We start from the raw sequence: 23,031 nt of genomic DNA, 5'->3' as shown, positions 1-23,031 counted from the left end.
CACATGGGAGACCCACAAGAAGTTCCTGGCTCCTGGCTTCAGATCGGCACAGCTCTGCCGCTGTGGCCACCTGGGGAGTGAACCAGTGGATGGAAGATCTCACTATCTCTACTTCTCTCTGTAACTCTTTCAAATAAATAAAATAAATCTTCAAAAAAAGTTATTTAAAAATAAAAAGTCAGAAAGCGGCCGGCAACGCGGCTCACGCTGATCCGAAGCCAGGAGCCAGGTGCTTTTCCGGGTCTCCCATGCGGGTGCAGGACCCAAGCACTTGGGCCATCCTCCACTGCACTCCCGGGCCACAGCAGAGAGCTGGCCTGGAAGAGGGGCAACCGGGACAGAATCCGGCGCCCTGACCGGGACTAGAACCCAGTGTGCCGGCGCCGCAAGGCGGAGGATTAGCCTAGTGAGCCGCGGCGCCGGCCCCCAAATTGCATTTTAAGGACTTTATTTTTGGTGGTGAAGCTGATACCTGTTTTATGTTTACAAGTCTTACTTTCAGTCTTTCTTCTTCTTCTTCTTTTTTTTTTATATTATGTTCACAATTAAGCAATCTACAACTGAAAGTAAGCGCCAGCTTTCAGTCTTATTGAACTATTTTTAAAGCATGTTCTTTATTGGTCATGAAAGACAAAAGTGAAAAAGATCAGCCTCACACTCCAGGAGCTACTGCTAGTAAAAGGTAAGAAATGAATAATTACACAATAAGAACAAATCAAAAAGAGTACCTAACGACCTAAGAGCTGGTGCTCCAGTTGGGTTTTCCCACTCCCTCATCCTCCTCCTTTATTTCATAGTAAAACGTTTTTCTTTTCATCTTAAAATTTGCATTTATTTTTATTTTAAAGAAAGAGGGAGGGAGAGCAAAGGGAGATGGAGTCAGAAACAGAGACCATCTTCCATTGCTGGTTCACTTTCCAAATGTCTACTAATAATCAGGGTTGGGCCAGGCCAAAGCCATGAGCCTGGAAATTAATCCAGGTCTAACACATGGGAAGCAAGCACCCAAACACTTGAGCCATCAACCTGCAGCCTCCCAGGATACATATCAGCAGAACTTGGAACTGGAAGCAGGGTCAGGACTCAAACCCAGGCACTCCAATATAGGATGCGTATGTTGCAATCAGCATCTTAACTGTAGTACCAAACACCTGTCTCTTGTTTTTTATTTAGAAATTCAGCAACCTTAAATTAACACTTCAGTTTTCCCTCTTTTCTCTTCGGTAATTTAATTCTTGAGGTAGAGGCAAACAGAAGAAAAAAAAAGTCATCAAGTATGCTGGAGAATTTCTACTTCTTTGATAATTCCTAAGTGCTCAGACAACATAATCAACAAACAGCTTAAAAACAAGTCATCAAGCTCCCCTGCCTTTGGATTATAATTTTCAGTATCTGCTTATTATTTCTCCAGTAGTCTTTTTGGAGTACCCACATACACAATCTAGGACTGGACAAGAAACTACAGGAAAATCACACTCAGCAATTAGGCTCAAAAATGAAAAGGTGGGGTTTAGAAGCAAGTTTCATCTTCTTTCACTGTTTTTTCTGTGAAAGTAACTACTAATCCTGCAACTGCTAGGATCACCTTTCTGCACATATATTATCAGATGTAATTCAATGTAGCTTTCCTAAAATAGTTAAAATATTTAGTATATAAATCTACCATCTGTACATTTTTGTCAAAATGCTTTTCTGTACCTCTTAAACTCTGACTTCCTAACATAGCAGAACTTTGTATATTTAACTTTGGGATGTTTTCCAAAAATGAAGGTAGAATATACATAATAGATCTGTTAAAGAACACATTTGATGGCTAAAAAATAAGGAACAAGAGGCAGGCACTTGGCCCAGTGGTTAAGATGTCTACTGTTCCATAAGTTAAGTGCTTGAGTTCAAAAAATCTGGCTCCTGATTCCAGCATTTTGCTAATATACTTAGGGAGACAAGTTACTGGGTTACTGAAACCCACATGGATGACCTTGACTGAGTTCCTGGATCCCTTCTTTAGCTGTTGCAGGCATGCTGGGGAATGAATGAGCGGATGGGATCTGTCTCTGCCTTTCAAATAAATAAATAAATTTTTTTTAAAAGGGAAGGGACTGGCGCTGTGACGTAGTGGGTAAAGCCGCTGCCTGCAGTGCCCGCATCCCATATGGGTGCCAGTTTGAGTCCCGGTTGCTCCACTTGCAATCCAGCTCTCTGCTGTGGCCTGGGAAAGCAGTAGAAGATGACCTAAGTTCTTAGGCCCCTGCACCTGCGTGGGAGACCCAGAAGAAGCTCCTGGCTTCAGATCCACACAGTGCTGGCCCTTGGGGCCAATTGGGGAGCAAACCAGCGGATGGAAGATCTCTCTCTCTCTCTCTCTGCCTCTCCTCTCCTTCTCTCTCTAACTCTGACTTTCAAATGAGTAAATAAATCTTAAAAGAAAAAAAAAAAAAGCCTGTAGCACCGGCATCTCCTCTCTCTGTGTAACTCCCAACTTTCAAATAAATAAAGAAATCTTAAAAAAAAAAAGAAATACCATACAGGCTGAAGAAAGATCTGTATTTGCACTGGTTATAGTGAAGCCACAGTTAATATGCAAAGTTCAATCTTCTCTGGTATGTCCTTACACAATCATATATTCTGTGGGTGATCCTGTGCCTGGTTTTAGACCGCCTGCCCAGCCCATGCAGGAGGTTAAGTGGGCATGGCACACTATGCATCCTGGGAAAGACTCTATGACCTGACTGCTGGCAGGTGGCAGGAGCCCCAGGCACAGTTCCCCCACTCTGTCTCCCTGCTGAAGAGCCTTGTAATTGCCAATCAGGTAAACAATTCCCCGGTGTGGCCCAGACCCATAAAGATCTCCTGGGAGGCTACATAGGCTACGTGACCTTCAAGCTGATTGGAAAAGTACAGCGGTGCCAATATCGGCATTATCCTATAGAATTAGTGTTGCCCTGAACTAGCTATGTCCCCTCTGCTTGCCCTTTAAAAGGTGTGCCTGGTTGTTAATGAAGGGACATGTTCACCAAAGCATGTCGCCGGTGCTTCTTGTCAAAGAATGCCGTGGTACCACCATCCCGGCAGTGCGGGTCTCGCAGGACGAGCCCACAATATACCTCTTATAATTATTTTTTCTTTTTTAAAAGATTTTTTATTTATTTATTTGACAGGTAGAGTTACAGACAGCAAGAGGGAGAGACAGAGAGAAAGGTCTTCCATCCAATGTTTCACCCCCCAAATGGCCGCGAAGACCGGAGCTATGCTGATCTGAAGCCAGGAGCCAAGTCTTCCTGGTTCCCCATGCGGGCGCAGGGCCCAAGCACTTGGGCCATCCTCCACTGCCCTCCTGGGCCACAGCAGAGAGCTGGACTGGAAGAGGAGTAACCAGGACTAGAAACCAATGCCCACATGGGATGCCAGCGCCACAGGCAGAAGATTAACCTAGTGCGCCATGGCGCCGGCCCCCATCTTATAATTCTTCACATTAAGCATTTACTGGTGCAAAGTGATCTTCATTGATAATGAAGGCTACAGTTACTAAGGAGACCCTGAAATATACCCTCACATTTTCTTGCTTTGTAGTAGGTTGGAGGAGGTGAAGATTAGCCATAAAATGCTTCTCCTTTTTCTTAAAATTGCTAGATTTTGAAGTGGTTGGTTTAAACACATAAACAAACACAGAGATAACCTTTAAATAGACTAACAACCCTGAACAGTCAAGCAGAGCTTTGTGAGATGTACTCTGAACCACAATGACTCACTTCCCTCCATCCTTTATTAGTTAAATCCCTGCAACTCATTCTTAAATCTGATCTGTTAATGCCATCTGCTGTTAAAGTTCTGTGACCTCAAGAAACTCGACCAATTTGTGTTCCAACTATCATGAATACCTAGATGACTTTCACTGCCACATGAGTACCAAGGTAACTCAGGATTATGTGTGGACATAAAATTCAGGCACTGTATCTTTGGAAATAGTTAACATTACAGATATAAATGATAAGGCTTCATTACTTACCACAAGTAACCCCAAATTGCTCAAGTGGAAATACTTTCAAAAACAGCAATATTAACTTTTTTTACTTTTTTTAAAAAGATTTTTATTTTTTATTTGAGAGGTGGAGTTACAGACAGTGAGAGGGAGAGAGAGAGAGAAAGGTCTTCCTTTCACTGGTTCACTCTCCAAATGGCCTCAACTGCTGGAGCTGTCTTTCAAATAAATAAAATAAATCTCAAAAAACAAACAAAAACACAGGAAAAAAAAGAGAAATGCCATTATAAGGCAGGATCATAATGACAAAAAACAAAAATGAATTTAGTCATGCAATTCTTACTATAAAACTGTATCACTAAAAGTAACACCATCCACAAAATACAGTTTTAAGAAAGAAATAACCCACTTTCAGAGTCAGAACAAGGAAACTTCAGGGCTAACACTGTGGTGCAGTGTGTCCAGCTACCATTTGCCTTGCTGGTATCCCGCATCAAAGAGCCAGCTGCAGTCTCTGCTTCCCATTCAGTTTTCTGCTATTGCCTCTGGGAAGATAGTGGAAGATGGCTAAAGTACTTGGGTCCCTGCCATCCATATGGGAGACCAGGATGGAGTTCCTAGCTCCTAACTTGCCCAGATTTGGCTGTGGCAGTCTTTTGTATTGCAGTCGATGGAAGATCTCTGTCTCTCCCTCCCTCTCTGTTGCTCTGCCTTTCAAATAAATTTTTAAAAATCTTAAAAAAAAAGGGGGGGGGTTTCTCTTAATGGCAAAATCCATTAAGAAACAAAAGGTAAAAACCAAGGTAGTAGTAACCATGAATGGCAACATACAAAAGGCTGATTATGATTATGTAATTACCCTTCTCCTCTAGTTTGATTTTCTTAGTACTTACCTACACTAAAGGGCTGTCAAATTCCTGTTTTATAGCACAAATGACAAAACTGATAATCATAAATGTGTTTTTGCCCTTATTTAACTTGTCCAACATGCCCTTCTTTTGGCACTAAATTATTTTTTAAAAAATTATTTATTTGAAAGCCACAGTTACTGAGAGAGAGAGAGAGAGAGAGAGAGAGAGAGAGAGACGAAGAAGGCGGCGGCGGGGGGGGGGGGCGGGGATCAATCTTCCATCCGCTGGTTCACTCCCCAAATGGCCACAAACAGCCAGGGCTGGGCCAGGCCGAAGCCAGGAGACATCAGCTTTTTCTAGGCCTCCCATGTGGGTGCAGGAGCCCAAGGATTTGGGCCATGTTCTGCTGCTTTCCCAGGTGCATTGACAGGGAGCTGGACCAGAAGTAGAGCAACCGGGACTCGAACTGGTGTCCATATGGGATGCTGGCACTGTAGATGACTGCTTAAGTCATTATGCCACAGTGCTGGCCCCTCCACTAAATTCTAACCAACTGGTAAACACCTAATTTTTAAAAAAGAATAATTTACTACTTATTTGAAAAGTAGGGTGACAGAGAAGGAAACACAGAGATCTTCCATCTGCTGGTTCACTCCCCAAATGACCAGGCTGAAGCCAGAAGCCAAGAATTGCATCCAGGTCAATCAGGAACTTACTTACCATCATTTTCCCAGGGACAGTACGAGGGAGCTGAATGGGAGGCAGAGCAGCTGAGACTCAAACCTGCACTCTGATATGGGATGTGGGCATTCCAAGTGGCAGCTTAACATTCACCCCAACACCTAATTTTAAATATGAGCTCCTCTGTAAAACTCTCCTAACATAATCTCTAGTGCACCAATTCTTCCAAATAATTCAGTGATTCCCACACTATATTTTTATTACAGCAACTAGCACATTATATGAAAATTATTCATTATGGCAATACTTTGCAGGTAAAAATGAGTAATTCAAAGAATGCTATGAGTCTATGCCAAATATATTATGTTCACAATTAAGCAATCTACAACCTGACCCTCCTATATGAAAGTATAAAGTAACTGCTGTCTGGACAGTTATCTACAGCATAAAAGGCACAATAAAAATACAAATTTAAGGTAACGAAAAAGTGTTAAAATTAGATAGCAGTGATAGCTGTACAAGCAAAAGATACTGAACACACTAAAAACAACTGAACATTAATTTTAAAGGGGCAAATTTTTACAGCATTTGAATCATATCTTTGTTTTTTTAAGATTTATTTATTTATTTGAAAGTCAGAGTTACACAGAGAGAGGAGGAGAGGCAAAGAGAGAAAGAGGTCTTCCATTCGCTGGTTCGCTCCCTAGTTGGCCGCAATGGTTGGAGCTGTGCCAATCTGAAGCCAGGAGCCAGGACCTTCTTCCAGGTCTCCCATACAGGTGCAGGGGACCAAGGACTTGGGCCATCTTCTACTGCTATCCCAGGCCAAAGCAGAGAGCTGGGTCAGAAGTGGAGCAGCCAGGTATTGAACTGGCGCCCATATGGGATGCCAGCACTGCAGGTGGCAGCTTAACCCACTATGCCACAGCTCTGGCCCTCTGAATGGTATCTTAATAAAAAACATTTAATTTATCTAAAAACAGGCTTATCTTACATAGGGTACAATGTAAGGAAACTACTTAACTTGGAAAACCTATTAACAGTATCTGAAAGAAATGTCAAGGAAAGAAAAAGCCAACATCTATATAATATCAAACCAATTTTTTCCCAACTATATTATTACAAAATAATTGAAATTTACTTGCAGCAATTTAAGAATTATCAGCTAAACCATCTACATGGTGAAAGATTTTATGCACCATTATGTTTATCATCTATATATTTTAAGAAACTATGTTAAACTGTCAGTTGTATAAATAAAATATAAAACCAATGCCTTAAGTTTAATATTCGAATTCATGTGAATTTAATGTCTCCACAAAAAAAATCACTTCACTCAAATTAAAAAAATACTTTTTCAATGAACTGTTTCTTAAATAATACATAAAGTTGGCATAGATCTTTCTCCCAAACAAAAAACTATCTTTTTAGAAGAACAATTATAAACAGTTATAAATTTTGCTTACAATTCGCTGTGTTCATTAAATCTATTCATCAAATAAACTGTTCAAAGGCAAAATGTTAGTTAACACAGCACCAATTTTTTTCAATGTTTTTTGACCTAATCTGTTTTCTTTTTAAATGTTTTATTTATTTATTTGAAAGTCAGAGTTACACAGAGAGAGAAAGAGAGGCAGAGAGGCAGAGAGAGAGAGAGAGAGGTCTTCCATCCGCTAGTTCATTCTCCAATTGGCTGCAATGGCAGGAGCTGCGCTGATCCGAAGCCAGAATCCAGGAGTTTCTTCCGGGTCACTAATGTGGGAGCAGGGGCCCAAGGACTTGGGCCATCTTCTACTGCGTTCCCAGGCCATAGCAGAGAGCTGGATCGGAAGTGGAGCAGCTGGGACTTGAACTGGCACCTATATGGGATGTCAGCACTGAAGGCAGCGTCTTTACCCGCTAAGCCACAGCACTGGCCCCAACCTAATTTGTAATCAGTATATAGTGGAAGTGAAATATTCCCCCAATCCCTCTCTGCTCACACAAGTTTCAGTTTTAATTACCTGCAACAGGACAAATATTTTGGCTAATGGTCACGAAAGCACTTTTTTAAAAAAAATGTTGTAAACTAAGTGAACAATGACCCAATGACCACATATAACAAGCGATGCTGCACAAATGCAAAAATAGGATTTCCTCTAAATTGCTAGAAAAGAATGCACCACCACCCCCTCTCCTTTTAAATTAGTGTTGTGAAAAATACTAAGTAAATATAATGACTTCCACCTTCGCTTTCACTTGATAAAATACTGCTTTAGAAGAATGGAGGTGGCCAGCGCCACGGCTCAATAGGCTAATCCTCCACCTAGCGGCGCCGGCACACCGGGTTCTAGTCCCGGTCGGGGCGCCGGATTCTGTCCCGGTTGCCCCTCTTCCAGGCCAGCTCTCTGCTGTGGCCCGGGAGTGCAGTGGAGGATGGCCCAAGAGCTTGGGCCCTGCACCCCATGGGAGACCAGGAGAAGCACCTGGCTCCTGCCTTCGGTTCAGCGCGGTGCTCCAGACGCAGCGCGCCAGCCGTGGCGGCCACTGGAGGGTGAACCAATAGCAAAAGGAAGACCTTTCTCTCTCTCTCTCTCACTATCCACTCTACCTGTCAAAAAAAAAAAAAAAAAAAAAAAAAAGAAGAAGAAGAAGAAGAAGAAGAAGAATGGAGGTATCTGAGCTGGCATTGTAGTGCAACAGGTTAAGTAGTGGCCTGAACTGGCATCTCATATGAGCATTGCTCTGAGTCCTGGCTGCTCTACTTCCAATCCAGCTAGCTATTAAATGTGCCCATGAAGGCAGCAGAAGATGGCCCAAGTACTTGGACCCACCCACATGGGAGACCCAGATGGAGTTCTAGGCTCCTAGCATTGGCCTGGCCCAGCCCTGGCTGTCATGGCCATTTGGGGAGTAAACCAGCAGATTGAAGATATCTATTTGTCACTGCCTCTCTGTCATTCTGCTTTTCAAATAAACAAACCTTTGTAAGAAAAAAAAAAGAAAGAAAGAAAAAAATGAAGGTATCACACATGAAATTCCAAGAAAGCCAAATACAATTTTTACAGGAAATTTATAAAGTTATTGTTTTTACTTTAGATAATAAAAAGGGACAGGAAGATCTACTATAAAGTAAATAATGAGTTATTTCTTATAAAACAATCTATCAGAAGCTTTCCACTTCTAGCCATATGGCAGACTAAATACTGTGAAGAGTCTTCAGTTACAACAAAATAACTCGAACAGCATTAGGACACAATGTTCATTACACTGCTGGCCTCACAGAAACATTTCCAAAAGGACCAAAAGAAAAGTAATAAAAAGTGTCTGTCCTAAGAAGGTCTGACTGTCCAGAGAGTAAATGCACCAAACTATAGCCTAGTAGTAGTGAAATAGAGAACCAGGGAAAGGTGTCAGTAACATACTCTAACTCCTTGCAAAATGAATTCAAAGCCTCTCAAGGAACTCATCATTAAACTAGGCTTAAAGTTTGAATGCAGATAAAGATGAACAAAATACGAATTTAGTATCAGCTGGGCAACTTCTAGAATTAAGTTCATAAATTACCAGGCAAGAATGCACAGAATACAGTAAAGTATGAGTGCTGAGAAAGGATTAGGCAACCCTACAAAGCATAATAAATGCAACTATATCATACTGGCAAATAAACAGAAAACATCAGTGACACAAAATGGAAAATCAGAAGAGATTCTAACACATAAGGGAATTCAGTGCATTTCTAACTTAATGTCTCAAGTCAAAGAGTTAACATGGATTTCTTGGGGCAGGTATAGTGGGTTAAGCCACACCGAGGACACCTGCGTCCTACGCAGGGCACTGAATCTGATCCAGGTTTCAGCTAATGCACCTGGGAGGCAGCAGGTGATGGCACACCAGCCACCCAGGTGGGTGACCAAGATAGAGTTCCAGGCTCCTGGCTTTGGTCTGGCTCTGCCCTAGCTGTTACAGGAGTTTGGGTAGAGAAGTTCTCTTTGCCACTCTGCCTTTCAAAAAACTCTCTTTGTAAAAAGACAGACTTTTTCCTTTATAAAAAGATTTATTTATCTGAAAAGCAGAGTGACAAAGAGGAAGAATCAAGAAATTTCACATCTGCTGGATCACTCTCCAAATAGCCACAACATCTGGTGCTGGGCCAGGCTGAAACCAAGATCAGGAACTCTGTCTGAGTCTCCCACATGGGTGGCAGGGCCCAGGCACTTGGGTCATCTGCTGCTGCTTTCTCAAGTGTATTAGAAGGGAATTGGATCAGAGGCATAGCAGCTGGGACTCGAACTAGTGCTCAAACATGGGATTTGGGCATTTCAAGCAATGGCCAGACCCACTGCTCCACAACAAGTTACCCAAAGATGGACTTTTCAGTATCAGTGCTGGAGCTCTGTAGCCACTTGGAAAGAGAGAAAATTGAGTCCATAACTCATATACTGTAAGAAAATTTAAATGGAGGCTGGTGCTGTGGCATAGTAGAGTAAGCCTCCATTTGTGGTACCAGCATTCCATATGGGTGCTGGTTTAAGTCCTGGCTGCTCCACCTCTGATTCAGATCTCTTCTTATGTTCCTGGAAAAGCAGTGGAAGATGGCCCAAGTGCCTGGGACCCTGCCACCATGCATGAGACCCAGAAAAAGCTCCTGGTATCATCCTGGCCTAGCCCTGGTCATTGCGGCTACTTGGGGAGTAAACCAACAAATGGAAGATTTCTCTGTCTCTCCTTCTCCCTCTCTTTCAAATTGAAAAAAAAAAATCTTTTATAACTTTATGAAGATGGTTTTCATAATGAAAATAAAAATTCAGAAGCCATGAAAGTAAAGAATTATAAATTAAATTAGCTACAAAGTTGAACACTTCCACATGGTAAACTAATGTTACCAAACAAACCAGAAAAAAGGCATTGGTAACCCATATTTCAAAGGCCTAAAGAGGCTCTTTTAGTCCTAGTATAGAAAAATTCTAAGAATACACTATTGGAACTCATAGAGGAGTTTGGCAAAGTGGCCTAAAGAGGCTCTTTTAGTCCTAGTATAGAAAAATTCTAAGAATACACTATTGGAACTCATAGAGGAGTTTGGCAAAGTGGCAGGATATAAAATCAATGCACAAAAATCAACAGCCTTTGTATACACAAGCAATGCCATGACTGAGAAAGAACTGCTAAGATCAATCCCATTCACAATAGCTACAAAAACAATCAAATACCTTGGAATAAACTTAACCAAGGACGTTAAAGATCTCTATGATGAAAATTACAAAACCTTAAAGAAAGAAATAGAAGCGGATACCAAAAAATGGAAAAATCTTCCATGCTCATGGATTGGAAGAATCAACATTATCAAAATGTCCATTCTCCCAAAAGCAATTTATAGATTCAATGCAATCCCAATCAAGATACCAAAGACATTCTTCGCAGATCTAGAAAAAATGATGCTGAAATTCATATGGAGGCACAAGAGACCTCGAATAGCTAAAGCAATCTTGTACAACAAAAACAAAGCCGGAGGCATCACAATACCAGACTTCAGGACATACTACAGGGCAGTTGTAATCAAAACAGCATGGTACTGGTACAGAAACAGTTGGATAGACCAATGGAACAGAATTGAAACACCAGAAATCAATCCAAACATCTACAGCCAACTTATATTTGATCAAGGATCTAAAACTAATTCCTGGAGCAAGGACAGTCTATTCAATAAATGGTGCTGGGAAAACTGGATTTCCACGTGCAGAAGCATGAAGCAAGACCCCTACCTTACACCTTACACAAAAATCCACTCAACGTGGATTAAAGACCTAAATCTACGTCCTGACACCATTAAGTTATTAGAGAACATTGGAGAAACCCTTCAAGATATTGGCACAGGCAAAGAATTTCTGGAAAAGACCCGGGAGGCACAGGCAGTCAAAGCCAAAATCAACTATTGGGATTGCATCAAATTGAGAAGTTTCTGTACTGCAAAAGAAACAGTCAGGAGAGTGAAGAGACAACCGACGGAATGGGAAAAAATATTTGCAAACTATGCAACAGATAAAGGGTTAATAACCAGAATCTACAAAGAGATCAAGAAACTCCACAAAAACAAAACCAACAACCCACTTAAGAGATGGGCCAAGGACTTCAATAGACATTTTTCGAAAGAGGAAATCCAAATGGCCAACAGGCACATGAAAAAATGTTCAAGGTCACTAGCAATCAGGGAAATGCGAATCAAAAGCACAATGAGGTTTCACCTCACCCCGGTTAGAATGGCTCACATACAGAAATCTACCAACAACAGATGCTGGAGAGGATGTGGGGAAAAAGGGACACTAACCCACTGTTGGTGGGAATGCAAACTGGTCAAGCCACTATGGAAATCAGTCTGGAGATTCCTCAGAAACCTGAATATAACCCTACCGTTCGACCCAGCCATCCCACTCCTTGGAATTTACCCAAAGGAGTTTAAATTGATAAACAAAAAAGCGGTCTGCACCCTAATGTTTATTGCAGCACAATTCACAATAGCCAAGACCTGGAACCAACCTAAATGCCCATCAATGGTAGACTGGATAAAGAAATTATGGGATATGTATTCGTTAGAATACTATACCGCAGTAAGAAACAACGAAATCCAGTCATTTGCAACAAAATGGAGGAATCTGGAACACATCATGCTGAGTGAAGTAAGCCAGTCCCAAAGGGACAAATACCATATGTTCTCCCTGATCGGTGACAACTGACTGAACACCAAAAAGGAAACCTCCTGAAGTGAAATGGACACTATGAGAAATGGTGACTTGATCAGCATAGCCCTGACTGCTAATGGACAACTTAATACATTATCCCTCATAGTATTTTTTTTGTCTGTTCTACTTAATATGACTGGTTTAATTCTGTAATTATCACACAGTTATTCTTAAGTGTTGAAAATTAACTGAAATGTGACCCCTGTTAAACATAAGAGTGGGAATAAGAGAGGGAAGAGATGTATAATTTGAGGCATGCTCGGGCTGACTTGCCCCAATTGGTAGAGTTGGAAACATACCAGGGGATTCCAATTCAATCCCATCAAGGTGGCATGTGCCAATGCCATCTCACTATTCCAAGTGATCAATTTCAGTTCACAATTGATCATAATGAAAGGACTAAGAGTCAAAGGGAGCACATAAACAAGTCTAGTATCTGCTAACACTAACCGATAGAATAAATAAAGGGGAGAGTGATCCAACATGGGAAGTGAGATACTCAGCAGACTCATAGAATGGCGGATGTCCTAAATAGCACTCTGGCCTCAGAATCAGCCCTAAAGGCACTCAGATCTGGCTGAAAAGCCCATGAGAGTATTTCAGGCATGGAAAGCCAAGACACTCTGGCAAAAAGATCTCTGTGAGTGAGATCCCAGTGGAAAGAACAGGTCTTCAAAGAGGGAGGTGCCTTTCTCTGAAGGGAGGAGAGAACCTCCACTTTGACTATGACCGTGTCTAAACAAGATAAGAGTCGGAGAACTCAAGGGGCTTCCATAGCCTTGGAAACTCATGACTGGTGCATAGGGAGATTACTGATGCCATAAACAGGAGTGTCAATTTGTAAAGTCAACAACAGGAGTCACTGTGCACTTACTCCTCATGTAGGATCTCTGTCCTTAATGTGCTGTACACTGAGGCTTAATGCTATAACGAGTACTCAAACAGTATATTTCACTTTGTGTTTCTATGGGGGTGCAAACGATTGAAATCTTTACTTAATGTACACTAAACTGATCTTCTGTAAAAAAAAAAAAAAGAAAAAAAAAGAAAAAAGAAATTATCAATTCCCAACTTGACTCTCACTGGGATTAAACATGACAATAGGTCTGGGGGAAAAAAAAAAAAAAGAAAATACAGTACACTGTGTACAATATGCTACTATTTATATTTTAAAATAAAGAGCATGCATGTGGAAGACATGTTATTTTGCTTGCATATCTACAACACCTGTATGAATCTGGAAGATATCACATAAACTGATGCTGGAATTACTTTTCCACAGAGTCCCATGAACCAACTTTTTTTTTTTAGATTTATTTATTTACTTGAGAGGCAGACTTACAGAGAGAGAGAGAGGGAAGACAGAGAGAAAGGTCTTCCACCTGCCTCTTCACTTTGCAATGGCCAGAGCTGGGCTGATCCAAAGCCAGGAGTCAAGAGCTTCTTCCAGGTCTTCCATGAGAGTGTAGGGGCTCAAGCACTTTTGCCATCTTCTACAGCTTTCCCAGGCCATCAGCAGGGAACTGGATCAGAAGTGTAGTAGCCAAGACTCGAAATGGCGCCCATATGAGATGTCCCGCAGCAGGAGGATGCTTAACCTACTACACCAGGGTACCAGCCCCAAAAATTTGCTCTTAATGTGTTACAACTCTCCAAGCACAGGGGAACCTAAATACACATTAAATATACAGTAAACTTTTCTTCATTTTGATTGAAAAATGGTTGCTCTGCTCACAGGTATCATATTTAGTAGAGTGTTACCAAATTGCCTAAAAGGGGATTTCAGCCGGCGCCGTGGCTCAATAGGCTAATCCTCCACCTTGCGGCGCCGGCACACCGGGTTCTAGTCCTGGTTGGGGCGCCGGATTCTGTCCCGGTTGCCCCTCTTCCAGGCCAGCTCTCTGCTATGGCCAGGGAGTGCAGTGGAGGATGGCCCAGGTGCTTGGGCCCTGCACCCCATGGGAGACCAGGAAAAGCACCTGGATCCTGGCTCCTGCCATCGGATCAGCGCGGTGCGCCGGCTGCAGCGGCGGCCATTGGAGGGTGATCCAACGGCAAAGGAAGACCTTTCTCTCTCTGTCTCTCTCTCTCACTGTCCACTCTGCCTGTCAAAAAATAAAAAAAATAAAAAAAAAAAAAAAAGGGGATTTCAAAATACATAAGCTTGAATGGAAAAAAAAAACAAGAAATATTCACGATGGCTATGTTTCAGTGATTTTATCTTTTACATCTTGAATCATGGGAGTGTACTAACTAGTTAAAATAAGTTACGCAGGGGCCGGCACTGTGGCGTAACAGGTAAAGTTGCTGCCTGCAGTGCCGGCATCCCATATGGGTGCCAGTTTGAGTTCTGGCTGCTCCACTTCCAACCCAGCTCTCTGCTATGGCCTGGGAAAGCAGTGGAAGATGGCCCAAGTCCTTGGGCCCCTGCACCCGCATAGGAGACCCAGAAGAATCTCCTTAGCTCCTGGCTTCGGGTCAGCACAGCTCCAGAAATTGCAGCCATTTGGGGAGTGAGCCAGCGGGTGGAAGACCTCTCTCTCTGCTTCTGCCTCTCTGTAACTCTGCCTTTCAAATAAATAAAAAAATCTTTAAAAAAAAGTTATGCAATGAATTTTTAAAATGTTACATTATACATATGTATAATGTATAACCTTATTTGAAAGGCAGAGTTACAGAGAGGGAGAGACAGAGTGAAAGAGATCTTCCACCCACTGATTCATTCTCCAAATGGTTACAATGGCTGGGGATGGCGTGGGTGGATGCCAGGATATGGAATTCCATCTGGGTTGCCCACATACAATCAGAGGCCTAAGCACTTGTGTTATCTTCCATTGCTTCCCCAGGTACATTGGAAGAAAGCTGGACTGCAAGCAGAGCAACCAGCACTTGAAGTGATATTAGTAAGGGGTGACATCATTATAGGTAGCTAGGTTTAATCCACTGTGCCACAACACCAGCCCTGGCATCAAAATCTTTATAGCAGTTACCCATATTCAAAGTATCCCCTGCTGTCTTAAAACAACTTACCTCCAAAATTCAGATATCAAGTGTAATATGATAGGGATACTAAAAATCTCTGAAGACTAAGTTCCTTGGGGCTGGTGCTGTGGCATAGCGGGTAAAGCCGCCACTTGCAGTGCTGGCATCCAATATGGGCACTGGCTCGAGTCCCGGCTGTTCCACTTCCAACCCAGCTCCCTGCTACGGCTTGGGAAAGCAGAAGATGGCCCAAGTCCTTGGGTCCCTGTACTTCTGCATCTCAGACCCGTAAAAGCCTCCTGGCTCCTGGCTTTGGATTGGCGAAGCTACAGCCGTTGCAGCCAATTGGGGAGTGAATCAGCGGATCAAAGACCTCTCGCTCTGCCTCTCCTTCTCTATCTGTGTAACTCTTTCAAATGAATTAAAAAAAAAAAAAAAAAAAAGACTAAGCTCCCTTTCCAGATACAAACTGAACTTTTCCTTCTTAGGACTTTACCTTATCTTCAGAAAATACTAAAACACCAGCAGAAAAAAGGTTTCTTGAAATAATACATTCATAACAACTACGTAAGTCTACTGTAGTGCCATCTACAGGTGATTCTAAAATCAAGTCCTTTATCCAATGAAAATAGGCTGATGGAAGACACCGTATTACTTAACAATGCCTTAAAATTAAAAGCAGGATCACAGAACACCATGACTGATCCAGTATTCACCTGATTTCTTACACTCTTTATTTATTTATTTTTTTTTGACAGGCAGAGTGGACAATGAGAGAGAGACAGAGAGAAAGGTCTTCCTTTGCCGTTGGTTCACCCTCCAATGGCCGCCGTGGCTGGCGCGCTGTGGCCAGCGCACCGAGCTGATCCGATGGCAGGAGCCAGGTACTTATCCTGGTCTCCCACGGGGTGCAGGGCCCAAGCACTTGGGCCATCCTCCACTGCACTCCCGGGCCACAGCAGAGAGCTGGCCTGGAAGAGGGGCAACTGGGACAGAATCCGGTGTGCCGGCGCTGCAAGATGGAGGATTAGCCTAGTGAGCTGCGGCGCCGGCCTCTTACACTCTTTAAAGGAGAAAATATTAATCTCCTTTATCACCATCTCAATTAAGAATTACCCTGGCCCGCGCCGTGGCTCCACAGGCTAATCCTCCGCCTGGCAGCGCCGGCACACCGGGTTCTAGTCCCGGTCGGGGCGCTGGATTCTATCCCGGTTGCCCCTCTTTCAAGCCAGCTCTCTGCTGTGGCCAGGGAGTGCAGTGGAGGATGGCCCAAGTGCTTGGGCCCTGCACCCCATGGGAGAACAGGAGAAGCACCTGGCTCCTGCCTTCGGATCAGCACGGTGCGCTGGCCGCAGCACGCCAGCCGCGGTGGCCATTGGAGGGTGAACCAACGGCAAAGGAAGACTTTTCTCTCTGTCTCTCTCTCTCACTGTCCACTCTGTCAAAAAAAAAAAAAAAAAAAAGAATTACCCTTTGAGATGTTTCTTTTCCAGCACTGGAGGTAAACTATTAAAAATGCAAAAGACTTAAGATCTTTTCAGAGTTACAATAATAATATTAGGATGATTATAATTTTTCTTCAACGATTTATAATTGAGGGGCCGGCACTGTAGCATAGTGGGTAAAGCCACTTTTTGCAGTGCAAGCATTCCAAGTAGGTGCCAGTTCAAGTCCCAGTTGTTTCATTTCCGATCCAGCTCTCTGCTATGGCCTGGGAGAGCAGCAGAAGATGGCCCAAGTTCTTGAGCCCCTGAACCACATAGGAGACCTGCAGGTATCTCCTGGCTCCTGGCTTTGGATTGGTGCAGCTCCGGCTGTGGTGGCCAACTGGGGAGTGAACCAACATATGGAAGACCTCTCTCTCTCTCTCTCTCTCTGCCTCTTCTTTTCTCTCCATATGACTCTGACTTTCAAATAAATAAATAAATCTTAAACAAAACAAAACAAAAAACCAGCCTGTATCACTGGCATCACATGTGGGCGCTAGTTCGAGTTCTGGCTGCTCCACTTTGTATCCAGCTCCCTGCTAATGTGCCTGGGAAGGCAGCAGAAGATGGGTCAAGTCCATCTGCTAGTTTAATGCCCACATGGCTTCAAAACATGGACTGGGCCAGATTGAAACAAAGAGCTTGGAACTTCATCCAGCTCTCCCACATGGGTAGCAGGGCCCAAGTAGTTGGACCATCATCTGTTGCTCTCCCAGTCACATTAGCCAGTAGCTGGATCAGAAGCAGAAAAGCAGTACTCAAAGTAGCACTCCCATATGAGATATTAGCATTACAAGTGGCAGTTTAGGGGCCAGTGCTGTGGTGAAGGGGGTTAATGCCCTGGCCTGAAGCGCCACCATCCCATATGGGCACTAGTTCAAGTTCAGGCTGCTCCTCTTCTGATCCAGCTCTCTGCCATGGCCTGGGAAAGCAGTAAGAAGACAGCCCAAGTCCTTGGGCCTCTGCACCCATGTGGGAGACCCAGAAGATGCTCCTGGCTCTTGGCTTTGGATCAGCACAGCTCTGGCCATTTGGGGAGTGAATCATCAGATGGAAGACCTCTCTCTCTCTCTGCCTTTCCTCTCTCTGTATAACTCTGAGTTTCACACAAATAAATAAATCTTAAAAAACAAAAAAAAAGAGGCAGCTTAGTCAGCTGTGCCACAAGTCTAGCTGCTATAAATATTTTTTTAAAGAAAAAGAAAATAATGTTTGTTGACAAGAATATGGACAAATTGGAACCTTTATGCATTCCTGGAAAAGTAAAATGGTACAATCCCTGGGGAAACAACATGGTGGTGATTCCTCAAAAATATTAAACATAGAATTATTATAGGCCTAAAAATTCCATTTTTGGGGGGGGAAAACTGGATATCCATTTTGAATAGACTAGACTATTATCTCTCATCATGTATAAGAGCCAACTCAAAATGGATTACAGATTTAAATACTGAAACTATGAAACTACTAGAAAAAATGTAAGCCCTTCAAGACATTAGCAAGGCAACCATTTTTTGGTAAGATTCCAAAAGCACAGATAACGAAACTAAAAATAGAGAAACAGGATTATATCAAACTAACAAGCTTCCATACAGCAAAGAAAACAACACACTGAAGGGACAATCTACAGAATGAGAGAAAAAATTTGCATGCTATACCTGTTCAAGGGGTCAATAACCAGGATATGTGGAGAAATCAAACAACCCAATAGTAAGAAAACAAACAGTCCAATTTAAATACAGGGAAAAAAGCCAAATAGACATTTCTCCAAAAAAGATATACAGGGGCCACTGTTGTGATACAGAAGATAAACCAGCCACTTGCAATGCCAGCATCCCATATCAGGGAGTGCTGGTTCTTGTTCCACCTACTCTGCTTCTGTTACAACTTCCTGTCAATGCACCAGGGAAGATAGCAGAAGATGGCCCAAATACTTGGGCCCCTGAAACCCATAGGAGACCAGGATGGAGGTCCTAGCTCCTGGTCTGGGTCTGGCCAAGATCTGGCTATTGCAGTCATTGGGGGAGTCAGTCAAGCAGCACATGAAAGATCTTGGTCTCTCCCTCTCTTTCAAATAAATAAATAAAACAAAATTTTTAAAAATATATACAAGTGGCCGGCGCCGCGGCTCACTAGGCTAATCCTCCGCCTAGCGGCGCCGGCACACCGGGTTCTACTCCCGGTCGGGGCGCCGGATTCTGTCCCGGCTGCCCCTCTTCCAGGCCAGCTCTCTGCTGTGGACCAGGAGTGCATTGGAGGATGGCCCAGGTGCTTGGGCCCTGCACCCCATGGGAGACCAGGAAAAGCACCTGGCTCCTGGCTCCTGCCATCGGATCAGCGCGGTGCGCCGGCCGCAGCACGCCGGCCGCGGCGGCCATTGGAGGGTGAACCAACGGCAAAGGAAGACCTTTCTCTCTGTCTCTCTCTCGCTATCCACTCTGCCTGTCAAAAAAAAAAAAAAAAAAAAAACAAGTGGTCAACAGGTATATGAAAAAAAAGATCAACATCATTAATCATCAGAGAAATAAAATCAAAACCACAGTGAGCTATAACTTCAATCCAGTTAGGAAGACTATTATCAAAATGAAAAAAGATAACAAGTACTGACACAGAGGTGGAAAAAAGGGAACCCTTACTCAATGCTGGTGGGAATGTAAATTAGTCACCGTCATTATGGAGAACAGTATAGAGGTTCCTCAAAATATTTAAAATAGAACTACCACATGATCAAGCAATATCTCCCTGGGTATATATGCAAAGGAAATGAAATCAGTCTATCAAAGAGACATCTGCATTTCCTATGTGCACTGCATTACTACTCACAATTAAGACACTGAAGTTAGGACCTGGGACTGTGGCTTAGCAGGTAAAGTTGCTGCCTGCATTGTTGGTATCCCTTATGGGTGTGAGTCCCAATTGTTCCACTTCCAATCCAGCTCCCTGCTAATGGCCTGGGAAAGCAATGGAAGATGACCCTGCACTCATGTGAGAGACCCAGAAGAAGCTCCTGGCTCCTGATCAGCCCATCTCCAGCTGTTGCGACCATCTGGGGAGTGAACCCGCAGATGGAAGATCCCTCTGGAGCTCTGCTTCTTCCTCTTTTTGAACTCTACTTTTCAAATAAATTAAATCTTAAAAAAAAAAAGGGGGGGGGGACAGCCGGCACTGGAGCATAGCAGGCAAAGTTGCTGCCTGTAGTGTCAGTATCCTATATGGGCACCAGTTAGAGTCCCGGCTGCTCCACTTCAGATCCAGCTCCCTGCTAATGGCCTGGGAAAGCAGCAGAAGATGGCCCAAGTCCTTGGGCCCCTGCACCCACACAGGAGATCTGGAAGAAGCTCCTGGCTCCTGCCTTCCGATTGGCCCAGATCCAGCCATTGAGGCCATTTGGGGAGTGAACCAGCAGATGGAAGGCCTCTCTCTCTGTCTCACCCTGTTAATTCTACCTCTCAAATAAATGAAAAAGTCTTCTTCAAAAAGATACAGAAATTACTTAAGTATCCATGTAAATGAATAAATAAAGAACATGTGGTATACATATACAAAGGAATGTCATACAGCCTTAAAGTAGATGGAATCCTATGTGACAACAGAGATGGAACTGAAGGTCATTATATTAAGTGAAATAAGCCAACCACAGAAGGTGAAATACTGCAGACTCTCACTCATCTGTGGAATACAGAAAACTTGATTTCATAGAAGCTGAAAGCAGGGGTGGGTGTTGCAGTGCAGCAGGTTAAGCTACTACTACAGATGTCCAAATTCCATCTTACAATGGCTGGGTTCAAGGCCTGTCTCCACTTCAGATCAATTCTCCTGCTAATGCACAGCCTGGAAAGCAGCAGATAATGCTCAAGTACTTGGGTCCCTGCCACCCACGTGGGAGACCCAGATAGAGATACAGGCTCTCTGGCCCAGCCCTGGCCATAGTGAGTATTTGGGGAGTGAACAAGCAGACAGAAAGTCTCGTTCATTCACTGTTTCTCTCTACCTTTGAACTAAGTAAAAATAAAGAGAATTAAAAAAAAAAAAAAAAGTACAGACTTAAAAAAAACAACTAAAAGCAGCACAGTGTTACTACAAGGGGACAGCAGGAGAAAAAACAACAAGGAAAGGTTAATCACCAGGTACTTAGTATGGTTAGGCATGAAAAGTTAAGCTCCAATAGGTCTATCCCATGCGCAGGATTCTGTCCCGGTTGCCCCTCTTCCAGGCCAGCTCTCTGCTGTGGACCAGGAGTGCAGTGGAGGATGGCCCAAGTCCTTGGGCCCTGCACCACATGGGAGACCAGGAGAAGCACCTGGCTCCTGCCTTCGGATCAGCGCGGTGTGCCGGCTACAGAGCACTGGCCGCGGCAGCCATTGGAGGGTGAACCAACGGCAAAGGAAGATCTCTCTCTCTCTCTCTCACACTGTCCACTCTGCCTGTCAGGGGGAAAAAAAAAAAAAAAACCCACGCATCCCATATCAGACTGGGTTAGAGTTCTAGCTCCATTAATCCCAGCTTCCTGCTGAAGCACATTCCGGGAGGCAGCAGGTAATGGCTAAAGTATTTGGGTCTCACCAATGTTGGAGACCTGTATTGAGTTCCCAGCTCCCAGCTTCCAGGCCTGACTCAGTCCGTGTCATTGCAGGCATTTCGGAGTGAGCCAGTGGATGGGAGTGCTCTCTCAAATAAATATTTTCTTTTTAAATTAAAGAAATCCAAATATTGTCAAATTGTCAACAATTACAAATTTTTAGGAATTCTACTTACCCGTTTCGAAGGACAGTGTTCATTCTTTTCATCTGTCATCTTTCCACTTTTCAGTGTTTTCCTTGGATGCCTGATAGTTGTTTTTATGGCAGGTCGACACACATAATTCTCCAAGTTCTTTGGAGGTTTTTTAGTTCTCTTAGCCTGAAGGCCAATTTTCAGTTTTAAATTACCCTCTGAAAAGTTTGTTTCTTTCACTGAAAACTGCTGCTGTTCATCAGTCAAACCATCCTCTTTCCCTGCTTCAACGCTTCTTTCCCGATTCCGTTTGCGAAGGTCCTCTTCCTCCTTTGTGTTATTCTCTAGCTCCACTTCTTTCTTACTGACCAGCGTGCCAGTATGGATGGCAGAAGGACTCTTTCGCAAAAAACCTTCGGAATCAGAACCCAATCCTAACATAGCAGTATTTCTAGGGTCCATCACAAGTGTATGTTATTGCCAAGAAATCTTATGAAAATTTTATAGAACTCTGTTCCATAAAAACCAGGGATCTCCAAAACTTGGAATCAGCATCTCTTTCTCTGTAGAATAGATCATAACAAAAATTTGTCAGAAAAGAGGTAATTATTGAATAAAAAAGAAAAATGGGTATGGGGGAGGAGAACGAGGTCAACAAGCACCCTGAAAACAGTTGTAACAAATAACAAATGTAGTTCAGAAGGAATTTAAATTCATTTAGTTATAAATATAATTAAAATTTCAGAATAGTTTTATCATTCTACAGATATCATAAACAAGCTGTAGCAGTAAGGTATGTATCAAAATTTAACATCTGCTATTGTAAATAAACCAAGAAGCTTCTACAACTGATGGTCAAGCAAACATCGCTCAAGACTAACTTTACATATTTTAGGAATCCTCCGTTTCAAAGGGAAATATTTCCCATACTTTAACTGAATAAAATCAGTTTCACTGAAGGTAAAGAAAGCATCATGTTTTAAAAGTGTTTTAGTGAAGCAGGCGCTGTGGCATAACAGGTAAAGCTGCCACCTGCAGTGCCAGCATCCCATATGGGCACCGGTTCAAGTCCCGGCTGCTCCACTTCCAACCCAGCTCTCTGCTATAGCCTGGGAAAGCAGTAGAAGATAGCCCAAGTCCTTCGGCCCCTGCACCTGCATGGGAGACCCAGAGGAAGCTCCTGGCTCCTGGCTCCTGGCTTTGGATTGGCGCAGCTCCAGCGTTGTGGCCAATTGGGGAATGAACCAGCAGATGGAAGACCTCTCTCTCTATGCCTCTCCTTCTCTCTGTGTAACTCTGACTTTAAAATCAATAATAAAATTAAATCTTAAAAAAAAGGGTAGGACTTCTAGGCAATAATTTTTGTTGCTGGCATACAATTTAACTGAATTTATACACTCATTCATTCAAAAACATATATGAGCACCTACCATGTACCAGGCACTTATTACACACTGGAAATATGGTACATAATCAACAAAACAACCCTGATTCCTAAGCTTATGAGCTTTATATTCTGATGAGAAAGCAAAATTTAAAAATAATTATACAAATAATTAATAAAAATTGTCATAAAAACTTTGAAAATCCAAAGTTTATTTTTACAAGCCTGCCTAACA

General features: G+C 43.0%; 1 protein-coding gene across 29 annotated transcripts in view; it reads right to left on the bottom strand.

The window, feature by feature from the left end:
• Positions 1-23,031, bottom strand: part of ASH1L (ASH1 like histone lysine methyltransferase) — a 215,791-nt gene that overhangs the window by 153,573 nt on the left and 39,187 nt on the right. For 27 of the 29 annotated variants that reach the window (XM_070077550.1, XM_070077542.1, XM_070077533.2 and 24 more), the window contains one exon: positions 21,455-21,975. The exons of the other annotated variants lie outside the window; for them this stretch is intronic. In XM_070077550.1, coding sequence (XP_069933651.1) covers positions 21,455-21,874 — 420 coding nt within the window. In that variant the 5' untranslated portion in view covers positions 21,875-21,975. The remainder of the gene's footprint in view (positions 1-21,454; positions 21,976-23,031) is intronic. 29 annotated transcript variants of the gene reach the window in all.

The sequence above is a fragment of the Oryctolagus cuniculus genome, chromosome 7 (genome assembly GCF_051225735.1).
Source record: "Oryctolagus cuniculus isolate XC-2025 breed Fujian yellow rabbit chromosome 7, ASM5122573v1, whole genome shotgun sequence".
NCBI classification, from domain to species: domain Eukaryota; kingdom Metazoa; phylum Chordata; class Mammalia; order Lagomorpha; family Leporidae; genus Oryctolagus; species Oryctolagus cuniculus.
This window is presented reverse-complemented; position numbering and strand designations above follow the sequence as displayed.